General features: G+C 29.2%; 1 protein-coding gene across 1 annotated transcript in view; it reads left to right on the forward strand.

The window, feature by feature from the left end:
• Positions 1-546: 546 nt before the first annotated feature.
• The window catches only part of LOC112458556 (tachykinin-like peptides receptor 86C), a 52,184-nt gene continuing 27,735 nt past the window's right edge, over positions 547-24,995 (forward strand). The window contains exons 1-2 of the mRNA XM_025022247.1: positions 547-2,081; positions 20,733-20,946. Of these exons, the coding sequence (XP_024878015.1) occupies positions 1,787-2,081; positions 20,733-20,946 (509 nt within the window). The 5' untranslated portion in view covers positions 547-1,786. The remainder of the gene's footprint in view (positions 2,082-20,732; positions 20,947-24,995) is intronic.

Genomic DNA, 24,995 nt, shown 5'->3' on the forward strand with positions numbered 1-24,995 from the left:
AAATTTAAAAAATAACTTAAATCAATAAACTGTATATGTTTATGAATAATTCTGCAAAATATAGAATTGCACAGTAAAAATCTCTGTATTAAAAATATTAAATTATGTCAGTACTTTTCTAAAGTATAAAGCTTGGATTGCATCTTCTCACAAAATCTGGAAAATACTCTAAAAACGACATAAAACGTGCTGTGTAGCACACGTGTAGCATGTTGCAGATTTAACATGTTCGGATCAGAATCTACGTTAAATCTTGGAAAGCGCCTGAGATTCCCCCAGATGCATTCCTACACGTAATATAAAACATCTGGCGAATCTGAGAAGCGCGCCGCCGCACGTGACGCAAGTCTCTCAGCTTTTATCCTGAGGAATAGCTATCATAAATCGGCGAGCTTGCTGATATCCAGCGCAGACACTCGCGTATTTCCCCATCAGCTGACACTTGTGCCCAAGTGGAAAGTCTCGGTGCGGTGCGGTGGGCGCGACGAAGGAAAGGGGGTGCGAGAATGCTCATGGTGCGCACGCACCGCTGAATGAACGCGCTTTTGAGTCTTTCAGTATCGCCGACGGGGTTCTTCAGTACGGTACCACCGGCTTGATCCACCTCAACAAACGACGTCGAATTTGACGAATGATCATCCCCGTAGATTACGTAGATTACGCGATACCGCGCGCGTGCAAATGTTTCCGATAATCCCGCGACAATAATGCCGACGATTGACGTGTCGATCGACAAATCGCGCGTAAATAAATGGCAGGGATCGCGATCGGCGAGAGATAATCGAGATTCAACGAACATGCGGATACGTGTCGTTAAGTTCAAGTTCTCGGACACAATATGATAAACTTCGTCGCTTGTTGCTGTCAGTGATAATGACTTTGAAACGATCCCCGGTCCTTCAACGGTTTGCACTTTCTGTTAACTGATTACGAAGAGAGGGCGAACTGGTTTATAAATATAATATTGTGCTTCTAAAGTGTACGCTAAGTGCAAATCACGTTCGCAGTAGTTTAACGCGCGTTTTGTAAAAAGTGTTTAAAAGTGGTGTTTTAAGTGGTGCTTTATCCACCTAAAAACACGGCGATAAAATTGTTGATATAATACATCGAAAAAAAAGAGCGCTATTACTTAAAAGGTGTTACATAATTAATATGGTAAAGTCGGGAAAGAATTTCAAAGAGTGTTAAATATTTTACAAAGTTCAAGAAGATTAAACTAATTTACAAAATCTACGTAAAGATAAAACAAATCTCCACACAGATTTAATTAACATGTCGCAGATTTCCGAGCGCTTACCGAGTTAGATATCCGCTAATCCTCGCGGCAAAGTGATCTGAGATACAAAATCATCTCGCGTTTATTCCGATTTTAAAGACAATTTTATTAGGTTAACAAACAATAAGTTTAAACGGAAGCATTTGGAAGTAAAGGGGTAAATCGACCAAATAAAAATAAAATAAAATGTGTTTATCGAGTTTTGTATTGCGTAAAATAATCAGCGCCTAATAGTGCACTGATTAAACAACGAACTCGGACTTCCGATCAAGTGCCATAAATTCGTATCAATCGCGTGCACGTTTCTTCCAATAAGAAACGAGCAATCAGGTTAAGCCCATCATAATGATAGCTACTCGCCAGTTCATTGTGCGTCACGTCGGAGGAAATCGGTAACGGCTCATAAAATCGATTTAACGTGCTGTTTGGAGGAAGCGAACAGGCAGTTAACGTTCGAACAAAGCCCCGGAACTGTCCGCACAATCATCACCGAAGACAACCATTACAAATATGAATAGCCTAAATATCGAACATTTGTATAATTGCACCGCATCGGTTCTGGAACGTAATATTACGTTGCTACTAAGGCTGAACCTCAGCGAGGTCCGTTATTTCATCGAAGAGACGTTGAACAAGTCAAGTAGGGCCGATGTTCTGCGGCAGGGGCTCTTCGACTGCATTCTCGTTAATCAGGAACGGCCATTCGATTTGCCGTGGTGGCAAAAGCTCTTCTGGTCTTTGATATTCGCGGTGATACTGTTGGTCGCAACTGGTGGCAACATTATCGTTATGTGGATCGTACTTGGTAAGAAGATAGATTGTATAAACGTGATATAGCATGCCTAAGAAGTTTCCGCTTTGTTAGTAAGCTTAGCTTTCCTATATAAACACAGATTATTTTAATAAAATGGAACTTTTTGAGTTTAAAGTATTTCTGCCGCGAATATAACAATCGTGTAGATATCGCTTATCCTTGCAATTAATAATACAATTTTTATTATAAATAAATTGTAGAGAAAGTAATATAGAAACTAAGATTAAATTGCACATGACAAAATTAGCATCAAATTAAAATTTTTGCAAATGATTAAATACGTTGTTACAAAATTGATTAGGCAACAATTTTTTGAAATATTCGTGCACTCAAAAAAATAAAATTCTTAATAATATTTTTAATTATACAATCACAATGATTCATTTATACACATTCCTTTATAAGATTTGTCTGATTACAAGTATATTGTCTGCACGCACCCGGAAGTAAAATGACAGAATTCAGATTGAAACAGATCCTTAATATATATTACTGCTATTCAACATTTAACTATACAGAATTATACTAACTACTTAATAAGTCTTGAAATATAGCTAAACATACATATGCATGAAAGAGCAGTGATTGCTCTGAATTTCTTATTAAACTGTACGCACCCGGAAGTAAAATAACAAAATTCAGATTGAAATATATCTTCATCCTTAATATATATTACTCCTATTGAACATTTAATTATATAGAATTATACTAACTATTTACTTGATAAGTCTTAGAATATAGCTAAACATAAATATATGAAAGAGCAGTGATTGCTCTGAATTCCTTATTAAAATGATATTATTTGAGAAATTGCACAATCTCGCAGACAACCTTCCTCCACAAATAAGTAGAATAATAATCTCTTAATATACGAAAATTCTCATCATTATCTGCTTTATGTATCTGCATACTTTTGAGGGACGTACTTTAACATGTGTTCATGATTATTCTATCAGTTACTAATAGCTTTACAATTAAACTCTTTAAAAATGTTTTAATAATAACATTTTCTTTTATCTATATTAGATGTTCGTAAAAATTTTAATAAAAATCAAGGCTGGTGTATTATTAGATATGTGTGTACATTATACGTCCAGAATTTTAATTTACTTTAATTTGTTGTATTTACATTAAAAAAATAAAAATATCACGGCATATAATTCACCCATTCATTCCGTTCTTTCGTAATGGGATAAATTTAATGTAACAAAACAATTATGTCATAATGTCAATTATAAGTATATTATTATAAAAATATTTACAGTAAACAAAAACATACGTTTCTTAAATATAACAGAAAAAGAAGATTAGGTAAGTATTTTAGGAGGCTAAGCATTTATTTAAGACATAATATATATTAAATAATAGCGAATTCGAGATTAATTCACTCAGTGTGCACTGGTGCACATTAAAGCCGTTGTACACAAATCAACGTGAAGTGTATGTTTAATATAAATCACGAAATCCTCAATATTTTTTATTCTGCTGTTTGATAAAATATGTATTGGGCATTTTATCAGTCGAGATATTTGCATTTTACTAAGATTAAACGTTAAATCAGTATACAACGGCTTTATGCAGCCAATCGAATTCGCTATAACACTTACATATTCTATAAGAATTAGATAAGCATACGCGATAAGAAACATTAATGATAATTTGTTATAATAAGAAGAGAGAATCGTTTTCATTAATGTTATAACATATACAATACTATTTAGTTATAACATATAAATTATAACATATACGGAGAAAGTTTACAATTATTTTTAAATTTATATTCAAAACAATTAAATATATATCTTATTTGTATTTTTCTTACATTGTACAAGACTAAAAATCATTTGAAAAATTAATTACTTATATTCTAGCATTACAATATTTTTGAAAATAGAATGTTGAACAATTATTTCATATTCTTACGAAAAAAAAAAGCATAAAAGTCTGTATATAGTCATAATTTTGTCATTCATAATCGAATATATATTTGTATAAGCATTTCACTCGAAATGATCGCTTTAATAAATAATTTCCTAAATTAATATTAATATTTCTTCATTCTCTCGTAATGTCATATCAAGAGACACGGTAGTTTCTCGCGCCAAGTACGCGCGGAGCGAAACGCACCGTGACTCATTTACGCGAACACATATTATGAACATTACACAGAATCTCGTGAAATATTCAATCGTTTAACACAGGCGACTGAATATTTCATTCCCTATTCATCTTATACGTTGAAAATCGTTCTCTCGATACGTAGTATAAACACTCGATAAAACATGAACACGTACAACATGTCAGGATGTACCACATGTCACGATGTATGTCAAGAGGATAATTTGACTATCATAGTTTATATAAGTTTTATGTAAGCTTGAACGGAAATATGTGTTGCGAGGTGCTTAATAATAATTAAAAATAAACCAATATGTATTAAGTTACAATATTACATCATAATATGTTTTTAATAAAAACACGCTATAATATAATATTATATAAATATATGTTTTTTACATGTTGTTTATAAAAACATGTTATGGATTATCGTGCGTACATGTTTTTGCGGTATAACACTTTTTCGTGTACAGCAAAATACATCGTTGTAAATTGTAATTTTGTAATCAATATTTCACAAGATACTTTCTTCGCAGTTAACAGTTTAATATTAAATCAAAAATATTATATAAAAAAGATTTCATGTATTTATTTGTAAATCGTTGATGTTAATTATCTCAGCCTTTTCCTTTTTTCGTTATGTAAGCTAACAATATAAGCTATTGTCTCTTGTCATCTGGTTGCTTTGAACCGTATCTACGTGGCATTGCAAGTATTCTTAGTCGGAGACAAACACAATTCGTTTCTACCGTAATAGCGAATCAATAAAGGCATACAATAATTTTTTATGCGTGCCACATATAACGGACTTATGTATTTTTATATAATTTTGTTAGTAAAGCAAATGGTTATGTGTACAAATGTATAAATAAAATAGCATACTAAATATGTCACTTTATTGTCTGATTAGAAATATTTATTAACTTCACTCGTACAAAGTATACGCTTTTACACGCACTCAAAAAAATAGAATATGAAGAAATTTTATAAACCTCGATATACTTTTTTTTACAGATTAATTATAATAACTATGCCAATTTTAGCTTCGCAAATTTTGTCAAACTTCTATCTCTTTGATGAACGCTTACAATTAGATATATATTTCACTTTGCACGTTATTTTTAGCTACGTATCTCCATCGAGTAAATATTAATTTTGATGGTGGAATATATTTATTAAAAGCAAATATTTGATATAAAATTTAAAAAACTTATAATATATCATCAATTATTGACAAATTATCGTATGCTACTTTTTTATTCATATATAACATACATACACATAAATACATACATTCAAATTTACTTTATATTCTTTGTATATTATGTGGATACTAAATATTTTTGTATGTGTATATATATGTATACTTTTTATATAATAGGTAACAAACGACAATCAATTGACATAGTTTCTAAAATTTTGGGGATTATTATAAATATAAGATTCTACATGATATACATCTTATAAGTGTTTTATTGACAAGTCTTTAATAATTTTTTTACATTAAAATGAAGGTTACACGGCCAATTTCCGAGCAAACTAAAATAAATGTTGGTTTAATGTAAAATTTTTACATTATTATTCCCTGTATAATATAAATCATAAATCACATAATTACATACTTTTTAAAGAAATACGTAAATGTATATTTTTCCTAACACGTACTTTATTAAAATTAGTTTGCAGCCTTCGCACAATTAAAATTCTTTCACTCTCTGTCTCATTCAAACTAGTATTGTATTATTATAACAAAAAAATATCTGCTAAACCAAAACAAACAAAAGAGTTGTAACTACGTTCTTAGTTAGGTTAGTGTATATAGCATTCGATTAAAAAAAATACTTTTCTTAAAAGCTAATTGCAAATAAATCCAAAAGATATAGAAATTTAACTCAAAAACTCACTTTTTGACGAAATAATCTTTCACCCTTACTACGCCGTTTACTACTACCATACTAACGCTGTTTTGTCGTTGACTGTTAAATGTCAATAGATGACGTTGCTTTAGTGTTGCAATCGAATGAAAACATTTTGTTTTCAACTATATTCAGTTAATTGAAATATGAGATGGGTCTTTCAAAACATGGTTCTTTCATACTCTCCCACTTTCCTCTACATCTCTCTCTCTCTCTACCCGTTTAACACTTGAATAAACCAAACCATTACGCCGGTACTGGTGACATTTTTTATTTTTTGCTTCTTTTCTGTTTGCACAACCTTTAGAAATTGCCGCGTATCCGTAGAAGTGACTATGCATTTACACTACGCGGCATTTTTTATCACAATAGAATTGTAACTTGCAATAATACAAGAGTATATGTATTATATAAAATCTTGAATAAGCTGTACACACCCCGTTATGCAACATTATATTATTCATAAGAAATTTGTTGTAATAAAAACTTCATGTTTTTTAAAATGATTGTAAAACAACAGTAACAGATATATAACATATCTATCTTTGTTTAATTTATATTTTTTTACTATACACACAGATAATAATAATATAATAAAACTGGTAGAAAAATATTTAAAATGTCTTTTACAATTAATCCGTACTATATTTATTATTTTACAATACTTTAGTTATATGGAGTCCGTAAAAACCATAGTGGTGTAAGTCGAATTTTTAAAAATATTGACTGGTGTGCATAGATGCAATCTATGCGATATATAAATTGCATTTATGGCTTTTACTCCTCCATATATGCACAACATATATTGTAATACGCATTGTTTCTAACATCTTGTTTTTTTGGGATACACTCCTGTTCTCTATTATATATGATATTCTTTAGTAATTTCGTTAAGATGTTGAGAAACAAATACTGAGATAGGTTTGTATAAAAATATAAACGTTATTAATATGTGCACATTTCCAACGTTAATGTTATCTACATTTTCTTTAACATTTATGCTATTTGCATACATACATATATGTATGTAGGATAAGATTTGGTAATAAATCCTATACCTCAGCTAGATTCAGAGTGTAGTAGTGAAAATGCTGTGAAGCGAAGTGCAAAGACGCTCGTACAACTAGTTAACTACATGTTTATGTCGAGTTGCACTTAACGGATATGCAAACTCCGTGAAGTAATTTCACTGGAAATCAAATTTTCATGTCAAAGTAATTTGTATCATTTTACCATACTTAATAATTTGGAATAAATTAAAATGCAAAAATAGTGGATATCGCCGATAATTGATAATCAGTTGTTGAATATAGCTAGTAGTTACATATATTGATCATGTTTATTTGGTCATGAGAAATTTTCATCCTTCTTATTCGTGCATATTTCTTGATAGATACAACCGAAAAAGATCGAGAATAACCATGAGTTTTTATCAAATCTGTGACATAATACAAACAAAATTTCTTTAATTGTACTTTTATATTTTACATTTAAAGTTAAGGTATAATGTCCATCATAAGAATTGTGATTTTATTAGAATCCATAGATTTAATTAGCAACTATATTTTCAATCTTCAGAAAATGTACATTATTTTTCCTAAGATACGTTATATTGCAGTACTCTAAGAATCATATATCAAAGATTTCATATAAACTTGACTAATACAATATAATATTTTTCTCGTACTTTTTCATATCTGAGAAACTTATTAAACTTTTCTCGAACCAAGTATTCTTAATAAAGTTGTGAAATTGATCGATGTTGGATTAGCCGAACGCCGTGCTATGAAACGACTTTTCTCATCACGTGGTATAAATGAATTATAAAATTTATACTTTTCGGACTTTGCATCGTGTATCTCCGTAGAGCACGTAGCAAAAAAATAAAAATAACGTTTATTATATAAATTTGGTCCAAGGTATCTATTAAGCCTATAGTTAGAACTTGATCCGTTCACTGGTTATCAAAGATCTCAAAATCTCGGATACTCGCATCGCGTAAAGATACATGGTGCCAGTCTCGCTTCGTGTATATGTATAATAGGTACTTGGCGCGAGACACTGTTGATAATTTGTCGCCTATTATGTCTCGTGTGTGTACGTGTGGTACGTAAAAACAATCAGATACAATCATCACTTATAAAGATATTTGGAAGCAGATGGCTCTGCCGAAAAGCTCGATAATCACACGCAAACGTTTCAACATTCAAAAAGTTTATTAGATGCAATATTTTATAATTATACCGCTTCTTTCTTCGTTTAAATATTTAAATTATTAATTTTATTCTATTGGTAAAGCCAATTATATGTAAATATATCATTACATAGTAATTTAAACAAAAATATACAGCGCAAATCAAAGAAAAATTACGTAAAAAAATATTAATACATTTAAAAATGTTATAATATTAATATGTAAATTATTGTTAAAAATATGATGATTATGCAAGAGACGTGCAGATATTGTCTCACAATGCTCTTCCGTATCACTCGATAAAGCCAGTCTTTGCCCACAAATTGCCCATAAATGTCACTTTACTCCGAATCAGATATAACAGATTGGAGTCTGCGATTGTGGAAAATTTGAAACTTTCATAATTATAATTTATAATGGCAATATTATACAAAAGTTTTGTAATATATCCACAATTTTTTACTTGTTTTCGATAACGCTGTTTGCAAAGCGTTATCAAATCTACGCTTTACAAATCACTTATCGTCAACCAAAATTAATAATATTAATCGCGTTGAGTTAAATATATTGCTACATCGTGCCGATACGTCGACGTCATTTTATCTTCTTGCGCACATATTAAAACCATCTATCCTCGACGGAAAACAAAAAGAAAAGTGATATACGAGCGGGAATTTATCAGTCAAAGAAACTGCCATGTTTTACGCATCATTTCCGATGCTTCTCGACATCCCGACGGAATTCGTGATGAAACTTCTGCCGTGCGAGCGCACGACACTGTTTGCGACGGCCGAGGAAGTTTCTATCGATTAGGAGGTAGGAAAACCTCAATGGCTTGGAGGATTAAGAGCCTTGACCACGGTGATACGAACATAAAATTTCTCAGAAATCTAGCTTTATAACGAGCGACCGTATTTCTCGGACATCCTGATCCTGCAGCTTGTCCGCATCGGAAAGGAAGGATTTGTAATGGCGAAGTTACGCTTTGTCGCGATAAGTAATATATATAGGTGGGAATATATCTGAGGAGGGTTGGTCGTGGAGGCAAAAGGAGTTTTATGAGTAACATTACAGTCGCAACGATCGATCTACGAAAAACACGTGTTCACAAAACGCTTCTTACCGCAAGTAGAATCGCTGATCTTCTGCCATTCCATAAATGTATGACGATGATTTGTAAAACCATTGTATTATGCACCGTATTACCGATAATATACGACGTTGCGCTGAGTTTTGCTTGTTATTCAAACATCTGTTTGATATTAAAAAATCAGAAATTATATAAATAAAGTTTTGTTGGTAAAAATAATAATTATTTTTTTTTTTATTTTAAACTCGTTGATGTGTCAAGTTTCATTTTATTTTTTTATTGCTTTCTCGATCTTTTTTATGAAATATTGGTTACTCTGTTTGCAAAAATTTTCTCTCTAGTCAAATTTTAATTAAAATCTAATTAAAAGATTATAACACCACTTATATAAAGTTCTACATGACACGTAATTTGTTTTTAACAGAAAGATTGCCAGTAAAAAATCATATCTTATTGCAAACATTGTACTATTACAATAGTATACGTTGCTTCTTTGCCTCATGATGCATTCGCTCCAAGTTGATGTTCACAGATTGATTGTATACTTGCGAGCAGTACTTGAAATATATTTTTTGTGCATGAATATTCTCAGCTACGTACGTTAAAACTGTTTAAGGTACCCCGGGGAGATTGGATTGAAATTCATTTCGCGATTGGTTCTCGGAACGGAACTCTCGTGATTTATAGATGCAGACCCTTATCGAAGACACATCGAGGAACATGGGCAAAACTGGATATTTTCATCACTGCGAGCATTACAGATAATTCTTTCGAATACGCGCATTTGATCTCTCTCGAGTGGAAATAGCATTTCATAGTAGCGTCATATTACTTATAGAACATCATGAGATATATATGCTGTATTAAAGTGTACACCGTGTTATCGAGATAATTATAATCGAGGGCAAGAACAGTACGTTGCTATTTTGTCGATAAAATTAACATTGTTTGATATTATTTTGAGACATTTTGTTGTCAAAAGGTACAATTACGATTTATTCAGGACGCACAAAAATAGTCAAATTGTTTGTCATATTGTTCGTGGATTACACATTTATGCCATTTACTTCTGTAAATTATTTTTATTGCAAATTAACGCATATTTTTGAAAATTCGTGTGCTTATATATCGTGTGTTTATATATTTACTCAAATCATAAATATTATATACGTATGAACGTAGTGAATTTTATAAAATATATAATTTTGCTATTTTTATTTACATAATAAATAAGAATTAATTTTTAGTATAAAGTTTTTTTTTAAGAAAAAGCAAATATATATTTACGAGTATTTCTTAAATATTCTAAACGTTATCTATAATAATCCATTATATACATATAAATAAGCATAATACTTTAATTAAAAGTAGAAATCAGGAAAACTGTCCTTTCTGCTTTAATCTAGTGATCGAAGAAAGTGATTACGAAGAGTTAATGAAATTTTATCTGTTGAGTGACACGTTAAAGTTTCGCAAAAAAAAGTACTCGAAGATGATACCAGTCGCGGCTACATAATTTCTCCGCGAAAATTTAAAACCTTCTGCACCGACAAGTATTGAAACAAATAATTCATCCAAACACTTTGCAAAGATTTGTGTAAAAAAAGTAGCAATGATGATAAAAGCAAAAATAGTAAAACAAGACATATATAGTAATAACATCGGAATATGAAAGATGAAATAAAACTTCTGTTCTCGTGAAAAACATGACATAATCTTTATTAAATTTTGTAAAAAATACGAATGTCTTTTCTAACAGCAAATCTATGACTGAATTTATATCTTTCATACATATTTTTATAATTAAATTGAGCATTTCATAAGAATATATTGTCAGTACTACACATTACACATACATTATACATATAATATATGTTTATTAAAATCAGTATACTCTTCTTTGCGGGACGCATCTGGATAATATATTGACATTAAATACAAATTCATACGCAGTATTCCCCACAAAGAGCATTTCTAATTACCTAATGTACGTTAAATGTTTGGATTAATTTAGCAGCACGCACGATATGCGTCATAACGTCATATCTATTAATGCAATTACACACAAGCGTATTCGCTAAATGCGCTCAATGAAATATTCTAGCAGTGAAAGTTCGAAATGCTACAGCACGAAAATAGTGATGTAACCTACATTATTTTTTTACAGTCGATCAGACTCTCTTATCAATTATATTTTTGTTCAGATTAAAATGTTTATTTGTATTTTCTTTTAAAACTAATGCGATTTTATCCTCGGTTTATTCCAATATAATGCAATTTCAATATAATGCTTTGAGCATTTCGAAGCTTATAGCAATGTAGGATTAAAATGTGATGTAATTCCTGCCTACGAAATAGGTATATCTGATGATGGAATTGATATCTATATTATTTTCTAAACGCCGGAATTGTCGGAAAGCTCTTAGTCGAAATTTTGTTCACAAATTTACATCCGCTATTGGATTACCTTCAAACTCGACTTCGCGCTCAATTTGCTACAAGTAGGACGATCATTGAAACAGAAGAGCCCTCGGAAGAAACATATAGAATACAATTCTCTCGAGCACCGAACTGCATCTTGTAATTGTAAGTAGCAGATTATTCCACTTGCGTTTTGGAGAAAATTTGTTGTTTCACTTAATCTTTCTGTATTAAAAAACAAGTTTTAACTTGTAAAGAATAAATCATAAACGTTAAAAATAAATTATAATTATAATTATTTATATAATGTTTATTTGTATTATATAATGTACATTATATAATTAGTATTTATATAATGTCAAGTGCAATTATTGCGCGCGAACGCGAGTTACATAATATTCAGTAAAGCACGTTCGATCGATAAGTGAATTCAGCGTACACAAATGGACAAGATGTATCATATTCACGATAATTACAACGTTAAACCTTGAAACACATGTACTATATCCGTAAGATTTATTTATCAGTCCATTAGCTCGCGTTTATGGAAGTTGTGGCTGGCTTTACCAACATCATTGATTAATTTCAACTGTAATTTTACTATTTTTGTGCATTTTTTAACAAAACTTTTAGAAATATAGAAAAGTGTGCAAATTAGAAACTTGTACATTGCTTTCTCACCATTTTTTTCGCTTATAAGCTTCCTTTATATAAGGAATTAACAAAATTATTAGCATATGATAGATTCGCTTCCTCACAGAGGAAGCTTTATGAGCGAAATAAAATGATGAGCACTATGCAAGTTTCCAATTTGCACACTCTTTTTATTGTTTATAACCTTTACAGAAAATAGACAATAAAAAGGAACTTTAATTTGAATAAAAATTTGACATTTTCTCAATATATTATTAAACATATTGAGATCAATATATTAGTTAAAAAATCTTATCTAGGATATAAAATATTTATAAAAAATTCGAAAATATACATTAAAAAAATTTTTTTTTCAAATTTTATGAAAAATAAAATTTAAAATTAAACCTCTCACCAATTCTCATTAAAATAAAAACCAATCATTCTTCGATAATATCTATTCATTAAAAAAAATTTAGCCCGATATCTCAAAAATTGCGCAAGTCAGAACTTCCACAGAGAGAGAAACATTTCTTGAAAAATTAAAACTTCCTTAAAATCTAAAATACTGTACGAATTTTTATAAAAATGACTGTAAATAAAAGCGTACTACTTTACTTGTGTGCCAAAATGCAGCGCTGTAGTTCAAGCAGTTCGTGAGCAGTAGATTTGAAATTTCGGGAAATTCGTACATACGGGACATTTTTTTTAAATGCGATTTTTCGACGTTTTAGAACATTCTGAACACATTGGCATAGAAAACTAAAAAATAAATTTTTACGAAACTAAAGCTTCCTGTATGAGGAAGCAAAATATATTAAATTCTTACAATTCAAAATATCTTACAATTGAAAAATAAATTAATTGATACACGAAAAACTAACAAAAAAATGAGTAAAATAATAAATAAATCTTATAAGAACCAAAACACACTTTAAAAAAATTTAATTGAAAAACTGATAATTGCTAAAATATTAATTTTAATAATGTCAATAATGTCTGTATATGTATATAAATACATATATATATGTATTACGAATATTGCATTTATAATTCAAAGCCAGAATTATTTACCCACTATCACTATGTCCAATATCACTTTAATCACGCGCTCGTAGCAATGACGTATGACATTCATAATTCTGTACTATACAGACTGATATTGTGATATTTAGATATATATAAAATGACTTACCAATATATTAGTATAACTTTCATTTTTGCGAAAAGTTAAAATTATATTAAAATTATATTTAAAAAATATATTACTAAAGTTTTTCGAAATATATGCGAGATATACCTAACATGATTAATTTTAGCAATATTTTGAAATAATTTTGAAAAAAATACGGATTCATATAGAATTATGTTTGCATTATATCGCGCGATCCTTTTCGTACGAGAAACGTGCGTTTCTGAAGTTTTGGCGGATCTCCCACTGGTATTCAGTACATGTGAAACTTAATCTCTCTAAAGCGATATTTCATGCACCTGAATAAATGTATGTATAATAAAATAACTTCGAAAGAGCATGCTATAAACCAGCAGAAATTAGAAGGTAAACCACGAAACAACATGTATTACAATTATCTCGATAGTATTTAAAAATTTATCTACATCTGTTGTGTTAATTAAGTATATATACATAAATTCAACAGAATTAATACGGTTGCAAGAGATAACCGTTAAGAGAAATAATTTCATTTAAAATACATATAAATAGCCATCTGCATTTATTGTAACATTATTTCGCGTAAAATAATTTATACGAAAAGAGTATGCTAAAGGTGAATTTGATATATAGGTATTTTATTTATCCACGGAGATAAATATTATCGTTGATGGAAAAGTTGAGCGCAAAACATCTGCGTACGGCCGATGTGGGTCAACATTAAAAAAGTGCGTTAAAAAGAAGATTTGATCTTTTTATGCTGACGTGCAGTATTATATCGCAGCCATATATACGAGACGCATGCACGATATTTATTGCGTCGAATTACAGGCACATTTGTTTAAACGCATGCCTTATCAAAGAGGATGGTTAATGAGCTGATTGCAGTAGATTTCTATCTTGGCGAGATATGTTTGGCGAGTGACATGAGAGCACGTTTGCACTGGGCAGTAGGAATTAGCATAAATGTAACAGCTTGCAGTTTGCCGCACAGACGCGGACGCAACTAAACCACAATTATCCCAAAGATAATGCCAAAAATAATAAAAAGCAAATCATATCTGTTCATTAGGGTTGAATTTGTAATTATATAATTTAATTGAAATTAGTGAATAATATCCGTTAGTATTTTGAAATAAACAACATTATGTACCGTAGAAATGGCGACAATAGTTCTCATAATGCATTATAATGAGAATTAGTTACATCAAATATATTTAATGTATTTCGTTTGATGTATTATGCACCAAAATAAACTTTTTCAAAATGTAAGAATTAAATTTTGTTATAATGATGATTAGTATTTTGATTAAATTGAAATGTTTCTGTGACTATACGACATTATATATTGTAATGCTTACAATATTATGCACTGCTGCAGGAGTTACTGAGTTGTGCAGAAAAGCTAATTAACGTTTCTATTTATACTTATAGTTTAAAGCAAAAAAGACATTTAATTATGCTACTTATGACCGTTTATCTGTGCACTACTCCGAGTATTTCGAAAAAATTAAATTACCGCAGTTACTTTAAACTTCAGCATTCAGTGCCGTTATACTTTCAAAGCGCGAAATGGTAAATATATGTACATATAATCAACTTTCTAGTAACAAAAAAAATGGAGAAGAGCACTCAACAGATAAAAGGTAGCCAACCCAGTTCTTGCGCAATATAGGACTGCAACATGTGGTTGACGTATTATATAATACAGGTATTATATTACGAGTATGTTATATGATATTTTTGATACTCGTAAAACACTTTAAAGCACTTCCATAAGCACACATGATTTACGATTCCTTTTCCGTAGGAATAAGGAAAATTTAAAGAGGAAAGTATATCATTTTTTCTCTTATTTTCTTCTCTTCTTATATACATGCAATAAACATATATATTTGACAATAAATATGTATGTAACATATAAACAATATTGTAAAATATAATACAATAATCTGATAACATTTTGTAAAAGTACTTAGTTATTTACTTTTGTAAAAGTAATTAGTTATTTACTTGCAATATTACTATTTTGTATATCATTAAATAAAGTTGACATCAGATAAGCTAAAATTAAATTGGAAGAAAATAGGCATTTTTTCCAAAAGATATTCAACAAGTATTCTACCAGAAATTATTTAACTTACGGAATATAATGTATACTATGGTCTTGTTTTTAACTTTAGCTAATAATTCAATTTTTATGATTATTAATTTTAGCCTTGTTATTTCCATTTTCGATATAGGAATTTAAAAGCTAAGACAGCTTGCTGCAGGTAGTACCTTATCCGTTGTTTTTCTCCTTTTATCCCATCTCTATATTAAATTATATTTCCCTCTCATATCCCATATTTTCCATAAATCGAGCGATTTGTAGTATACTCACATAGCATACTCGCATAGAAACCACCTCGGGAACCACTGTCACTATCTTCAATATTTAAATTACATTTTATAGATTATTTTTAATGTTATACGAATATTCGTATATAGCGTAAATGGTAATTTACTTTATTTCTTACAATTAGTGTCATTATTAATATTCATATCTAATACATATGTTTTAAATCAAGTTTTAGAAAGCCAATGTCTAAGTTGTTAAATTAAAACGGAATATATGGGATGGGATAACTGAAAATATGGGATAACTTATAAGACAGACAATAATTCACAATTTAAAAAAAAATTAAACTAAAAATTTGTAAAAACGAGAATAAGAAATAATTTTTATTTAATATTTAGAAATCAAATGTTATTTTATGAATTTCAAGCCTTTCATCCAATTATCGTTAATTCGTAAATCATCTATACTACAAATTTCCACAGCATTGAGGTTTCTGCATGGGTAGGCTTGCAATCCGCTTACGTCTGCTATGCACAAACGGTCGATTTTCATTGTCCGCTGTAGCGTAATCGAGAAATCTATATCTCGAAAAGTTATCACATATTATTTTTCATAAAATCTTATTTAGTTTTTAGCAAATCGATAGATATATAATTAAGATATCTTCATGAAATACTCCCTTACTAATGAGAATTTTGAAAAAATGCAATATTTTAAATTTAGGTGTAGGTAATCCCTGGGTTCCGTATAAAGCGTGCATGCGCGCATTTTCTAATAGTAAACGTTACGTATGCTATAGATAAATGCGCGCATATGCGCTTTACGGAACTCAGGGAATATCGTATATAGCCTATAGTGTAATACACAGTTTCAGTTATATGTATATCAGTGAACACAATAAAGATCTCTGTTGTTAATATTAATATTCTTATATTCTTTTTTTGCAAGGAATTAATAAACAAATATTCGATTTCTGTAATTTCTTTTCATAAAAGTTTATATATTTAATATTTATATCCTTCTCTTTTTTGAATTAATAATATTCCAAAGCATAAACAAAGTTGAAAAAAATATTCAAGATAAGTTACGTTTCTTTACATTTTTCTCGTATAGATAAAGAACAAAAAGAGAAATTTCAGTTTTGAGAAAAAAACAGCAAAACATTTTCTCGAGAGACTAATATTTTACTTTATTTGTGGCAATTTTAATGTATAAATTTTTCGTGCATTATTTTTTAAATAATTATTATTTATTTTACATATTATATACATATTTTAATTGATTTTAGGGTTGACAAAGCTTTATGTATAAATTAACAACTCTTAATAAAGCAAAAGTATTTCGTTTTTTTACATGCAAGCTTCTGGCTCGATAATAACTTTGCATGAGCTTCATGGAAGATCAATTTCGCTAAGAATTTCAGAAGCGAAAATTCCAAGCTGCGACAATTTAAATCTCCACTGATATCCTTCAGGGAAATACGTTACACGATGAGTGTCTTAAAGGATTCCACACAATCTGATTGATCATAGTTCATAGTTTGAATTAAAATCCTTTTCTTTAATTAAGTGTCAGTATAAATTTCAAATACAAATCATATTTTTATTGCAAGAATTGAATCGAAAAGAAACCAATTACTAGTTTTGTTTCTGAAATTAAAATTCTGCAAGTTTAAATTTGTAATTAAGATACTTGTTTATATAAAAGAAAATTTTAACTATATTTATCTACGAATTGCATTTACGAAGTGTACGATTATCACATCGATCGCAAACGACTACTTTACGTATGAAAATATATCGCACGATAGTCGTAAGTTCTGTTCTTTTTTGTGATTAGAACACGTATCGCGTAGTAAAATCAGTAGTATAATTTACGTTTACATAAAAGATGCATATCATAAACTCGATTATAGCTTTCACAAAATTCAACGACCTAGAAATCTTACAGAATGTAAATTAGCAAATAAGAAATGCTCTTCAGTTATTGTTTTTGTATGTCTACATAGGTACAGGAGAGCTGAATATGTATTTGTTTCAGAAATAATAAATTATATTCTCTCTTGTTGTTAACTATAAAATAAAATATTCATTGTTTTGTGAACACACTATTGATGCAGATTACTGCTAACAGTCGACGAAATTTACAGTTTTGAGAATAAATGTATCCGTGTTTATGAAAATCTCACTACAGAATAAATCGATAACGTCTGATAATTAATCTATTTTACATACATTTTACATCTATTTAACGTATAATCTATTTTCAAACGATTGGCCGTTTAACGCTAATTTCTGGAAAATCTAATTTTAGACAATCGATTTTTTAAAAACACATTATACATATATTTGAAAAAAGAAGTTTTGGTTTCCTAATAAATGTTTTTAATATGTTTCTAATAAATGTCCAGTCTAAATTTCCTGAATAAAACCTATATAAGATATTGCAATGGCTGGTTAGTAAAATTACTACATAAGTACGATAGCAGACAGCTATCAAATATCGATTTCGAGAGTTCTTAGAAATGAAATAAATCCATCTCAATAAGAGAAAAACATGCGCTCATTATATGCGATGGATGCATTCTCAAGTATCACCATTGACCTTGTGTAACAAGAATATTATTTACATTTCTATCAAAAGAAGTGCATAGTTAAATCAAGTTTATAAGCAGTTAACATAACAAAAGAGATCCTTCCTTTGCGTGTGCAAATATTCTTTGCATTCTCAAATTGCGTACAGAAAAATTATAATATTAATAAAATTATAATATTAATTTGGCCAATAAAGTGTAATTATTAGGTAAATGGCAAATTAACTTTATTATATTACAATAGAGAAAAATTTGCACGGTGAAAAATTGCTCAAGTGATAAATGATACAAAAGTTATCGTCACACATCATAGAAAAAGTTCGTCAGTCGACTTGTACTCACTGTTATCCAAATTGCAAAACAGTAAACACCGTAAATCAAGAGAGTTCACGTTTGGCAAAAACAAATTGTATTTTAAAAATCTTGTAACTTAATTTTGTAGGTATATACGGTAAAAATTTCTTTTCGGCATAGCACAGATGTCAGTCCGCTGTTTATCGAGGATACAGCTTTCATAAAAATTGCGGCTATAAACTTGCAAAGAATAAAACAAAGAAAAATTTAATTACTAATTAGACAGAATTAATTAAAACACGGAAAGACAGCACAGAGAAATAAATGTTTGAGAGAACATTTTGTAACGTTATTAGTTTGTTTTTTATATACATTCTACATGTAGGTATGCAATTTATTTACATAATATAAATATAAAATGTAGGTATACGTGGAAAAAGAATATATAGTTTTTATAAACGTTTTATAAAAATTTAATCAATTAATCTTCTTTTGAATAAAGCAACTTAAAAACCCTGATGCATTAACGTGTCAAATTATAGCTTGCAGTAAATATTGTTTTACATATTTGAAATATGTGTTAAGTAGATATATCAAGAATTACCGAGAAATAAATAATAATCAAATGATATAAAGAAATAAACCAAAACTTGTTAGTGTTTCAAATTTCTTATCTAAATGCTTATATTTTTTGAAAATATCAAATTAATTTCTAATTTTTAACTTCAAATTGCACATCTAAATCTTTGTCGCCGTACATCACTAAGATATATTATAGTTCTATACTTTTTACGACATGAGTTTTCTTAACTTTTTAAACTTATTACTTGATAAAGTTTTTAGCATTAATATTTCTCGCAAAAGGTATTAGATTACTCACGAAAAACAAGTAATGTGAAATATTTCACATTATTTGTTTTCTTATTAATAGATATTTAGTGTACGCATATATATATCCTGCCTGGCGTATCGTATATCGTTTATCAATTTAAGCACCGTGAGGTATCGTTAGCGGATACGGCGAGCATAATAACAATTTTCTCTAAATCACCAAGTGCTATTTAGATTATAAGCAAAATGGAAAAGTGCTGTTTCTAGATATTAGTTGCCGTGATATTAGAAAACATTATTTTGCATGTGACATGTCCTTACATGTATAAAGGTATAAATTCACATCGTAACTTTTTTTAAGCATTACAATAATATAATATTTAATTTATATATTTTTGACGTATAGTATATTTTAATTAAAAAAACAATACTATTTGCATTAGTACAAATTATAGAATTAAAATGTAGTTAGTGATTAAAACAAAATAAGTTTTGAAAGCATCTTTCCATAAAAAATTGTTCAAAAATATAATTATATTAACTGTGAGATGTTTAAAAAACAACAAATTAATTATGTTCAAGGAATCATGTTTGTTATAACACATCTCGTGAACAGAAATAAGCTTCGATTTTATGTAGTCAATGTGAGAGATAATAATTTTTTTATTTTCACTCTTTTTTTTCATAACACGATAGCTTCTGTAAGAAAAATAACAGAGAGAGATGGAAAAAAGGAATATCAAGTACAGATGTTTTATTTTTAAAGATGCGGATTTCTTGTAACAATAAATGTTTAGAATTTTAATGATTTGCTGGAACGTGAGCGGAAAAATTCACTGTTATATATATAGTCACAGCTATTTAAGTAACACTATAAGACTAAAGTCACAATAATGCTTCTGCGGGAAGTTCGCAATTTATAAACAGAAAATAGAAATAAAAAAGTTAGAAACGAGTATTAAAACGTCTCCACTATAACACGGGAGTAAAGATCTTAACATGATTTTTACAGATTTCCCTTTTTTTTTCTTCTGTTTCAGCTCATCGGCGAATGCGTACTGTAACTAATTACTTCTTGGTAAATCTTTCTGTTGCGGATCTTATGATGTCATTGCTCAACTGCGCCTTCAACTTTATCTTCCTCCTCAACTCTAATTGGCCCTTCGGAATGGTGTATTGCACCATCAACAACTTTGTAGCACACGTGACCGTCGCTTCTAGCGTTTTTACTCTCGTCGTAATTTCATTTGACAGGTAAGTTTTCATTACTTTCTTTACTCACATAGCGCTCTCTCTCTCTCTCTCTCCCCCCCTTCTCCCCTCCCCTTTTCGCCCGCGCGCGTAATATTATATTTAATATCAACCATGTAAAGTTATTATAATTTAATTTGCGAAAAATTTGTAAATATACAAAAATATTATTTCAATATATTCCGTAATTTTGGCAATAAGAGCCCGGCACAGTTGTTCTTGTGCAAACTCCTTTATTACAATTAATTAAGACTCGCGTACGTTTCGACTCTCTCTTCTTCGGGTCATATTCAGCGCATTACAATAATTTTGCGATATTTAAGCCATAATTTACATAATTTGACTGCGTAAAGACCATAGAATCTTATATACCAGAGAAACGAGTAAACACGCATTTTTCAGCCTGCGTATAAATAACAATAATAATTAAATAATTAAATAATTAGATAAAAATGTTATTTATTTATTGTATAATATTTTCTAAATTTCTAAACAACAAAATAATTTGCTTAATTTGAAATACTGTTTAAGATTTTCTTTTTGTATGAAAGTATATTCGTTGTAAATTATCAGTCAGATAAATTAAATATAATAGATTTTATGTAACTATATAATAATAATAAATTATGAAAAGTAAGATTCATCAAAAGTAAGATCAATTATACATCATAGAAAAATACAGAGACAAACTAAACAAGAGTTTATGTATATATTTTCTGTATTTTATAAAAAAAGTATTATTATTTATTATAATTTCAATTTATAAACTCAATCAATAGTTTATATATAAACTATAAACGTGTATCTGATATTTAATATCCATATTTATCTATAAGTATATTAACCCTCCGTAGTCAAACTGGGTCAATTTGACCCGAGCCTCAACTTTGCTCGTAAATATCTTGCGCGTAACTTGAAAATTGGCGGGCATGACGCTCTCTAGCTGTATTTAAAAAAAAATTTTTTTTTTAAACAAATTTTTCGTGAATTTTTTTTATATGTTAAAAATTCCTGAGGCACTTTTTTTTTTTATAGCAATCAATTTAGCAATATCGCAAGTGCATTTGAGAATTTTTTCAACACGATCGGTGGATAAATGGTCAAATGGCGAACGATCAAAGTTCGTCTCGGGTCAAAATGACCTAGAGTGACTTCCTTGTTTGAAAAAATAGGTGTGACTACGGAGGGTTAAGCTACTTTTTCTCCTAAGCTATTTTCTCCAAAATAAAAATTTATATCTTTTCACAACACATGCGGTTTAGTCCGTTTTCTTCATCGATTTATTTTATACAGGATAAAACAATCGTTTCTCCGTCGACATACGCGGGTTTACGCGGCTAATCCTGAAATACGTCGAGAAAATAGAGACACACAGACACTTAGTTCCATAGATCCTTTTTAATGGTGACACGCGGGGAAAAAGCTACCATTGCGTCGAAATCGCCGCACGTAAGCCGTGAAGAAAACACTTGCAGAACGTCGCCATTTAACTTTGGTATCATTTGTATGCAATCGATACCGAATGCAATCTCTGGTAGAGATAGTCGAACGTACTGAATCGTACCCATTTCACACGTTTCAGGAAGCGAGTAAAGCGTGCTGTAAATGTACTATAATATAATATATTCCAATAAATCGACCTTTCTCTCCTCTTATTTCGTATTGTTTTTTTAACCTCATATCATTTTACTACTATTATTTTGCTCCTCCATTGTGCACTCTTCGCTTTTTCAATAAAATCTAAAACATTTGATTTACTTTATATCTTCAATATACCGTTGCGCACGTGTGGCTGAAACTATTGGCCACGTTGTGGTTGAATCCATTCTATATGTTAAATAAAATCGATTGCAATCACATTAAAATATTTTATTCACACAGTAGACTTTTTTATATAACATAAGATAAAAAGTATTATCTCTCTCTCTCTCTCTCTCTCTCTCTCTCTCTCTCTCTCTCTCTCTGTCTCTCTCTCTGTCTCTCTCACTCTCTCTCTCTTTTTCTCTCTACTCATGAACATAAGAATATTATTTCACATGTGCTTGTATTCCATTTATTTTTATTCGATATTTATATAATTTTTCAGCTATGTTTTATTTTTCTATTTTTCTATTTTACATTTTTCTATTTTACATTCTTCTTTGATAATATGAGATCGTGTGTATATTTAATACTCTCTCATATGTCTGTAATTTTGAATTTTATTAATATTCTTATCGTATCTATTAATATGCTCCTATCTACTAATCTGTCTTTTATCTTTTACAATATTAACCTTAGTATTAGATTAAATTCTAAAAGTTTTGTTTGCGCGTATAGTTGTTAATTAAAATTCCAGGGTCGCCGTACCAATTTATCGATTCGCTTTTAAGATACCTTATTTGACTAACTGTTTACGATAACATACATATTGACATCCATTTTGCTTTTCATGTATCTTATTCATCAAACAATACATTGCTGATTTAATTAAATATAACATATAATTGTTAATTATTATCATTATATAAATTATCTTTTTAACTATCTCAATAAATATATATTATATTGCTATTAGCTTGCAATTGTATTAATAATTGAACTTTACACAATTAATTAAGACTTTAGAAGACATCTCTAATATTTTTTCGTATAAAAAATTAATGTAGCGATAAGAGAGTATGATGATTTTAACATTTCAATATTTAATTATGTTGATATTTCAATAATATCTTATTTTCTTTATTATTATTCTTCTTCATATATTTGTGTGTAATCTTGTTTATTTATAATAAAGTTATAAAAATATAATTTTTTAAAGTAAATGTTAAAATTTGACTTTTCCTATTTAATTACAATTGCTGATTCACTATATTATTTTACTATTTATCTTTTACAAAATATATTTTAATTTAACAAACTTTTCCAAAATATATTTTAATTTACCAAACAATTTAACAAATTTAGCATAAGCCAATACAGAAAAGGAAAAAATCCTTTAACGCATTTAATGTTTCAATTAACTTTATATTTTACCTAATATAACCGGCTATTACGGGCTCTCTTTTATTAGGAACATGTAATATTTAATCTTGTATCAAAGAAGTGTTTCCTTTTTTTATTTTCGTTGTAAAATATGAAAAGGTCAAATTTATTGCAAATAACATTCTAAGGCGCATCTATCATCCCTTACTGTAAAAATATTAATCTTAAACGATTAAAACTTAATAAGGCTGATAACCAATTTTATGTGAATCGAATACATTAACGAAAATCAATTATCTCGCAATTACGCGCTTCGAATTTTTAATGCGATATATATTGTAGATATATAGATTACTTTTTATCGATGTCTTTTAATCATGCTCCTATATTATTTTGTTTTTTATGTGTTATATATTATTTTAATATTGGAAAATCTGTTCTAATATCAATTTTGAGCGAAAAAAGAAACAGAAAGAATTATCTGTACTAAATTAAAAGATTTTCAAATAAATAATTAATTAACCAAAGACTTTTGATATTAAAATTAACGAATAACAAGAAAAAGTGGGCTTTAAAAGTCAAAGCAGTTAGTTGTGTGTGAGTTAACGTCATGTAACACTTAATTAATAATTTAATACTAATTATAAATATCGTACGTTTCGGCTCTACTTTGAGCCATCTTCAGTGATGATAGATAAATTAAATAATCTCAAGCTCTCGAACGAGCATAAAGTGAATATTTAAAAATTAAATGTACAAAGATAGCGTAATTTTCAAGAGAAAATACTAGAAAAATTCTGCTAACATAACAAAATATTCGGACTGAAAATAAAAATTAGGATTGACCAGCAAAGAACAGTGAGATCTATTCACCAAATCAAGTCCACAAAATGAGATTTGAGATTGACAAGCTGAAGTTCTGGGAAAGACATCGGAAACAAATCTGATCCTTTTAAATAACAGGTCGGTCTGGCTGTCATTTACCATTCCCTAGAGTCCGTTTCTCAATAATTTATATTAAATTATTGTTACATAATGTGAATTAAATGTTACATAACTCATGCACAAATCGTATTTGACTCTCCAAA

The sequence above is a fragment of the Temnothorax curvispinosus genome, unplaced genomic scaffold (genome assembly GCF_003070985.1).
Source record: "Temnothorax curvispinosus isolate PA1 unplaced genomic scaffold, ASM307098v1 QBEX01008992.1, whole genome shotgun sequence".
Lineage (NCBI taxonomy): Eukaryota > Metazoa > Arthropoda > Insecta > Hymenoptera > Formicidae > Temnothorax > Temnothorax curvispinosus.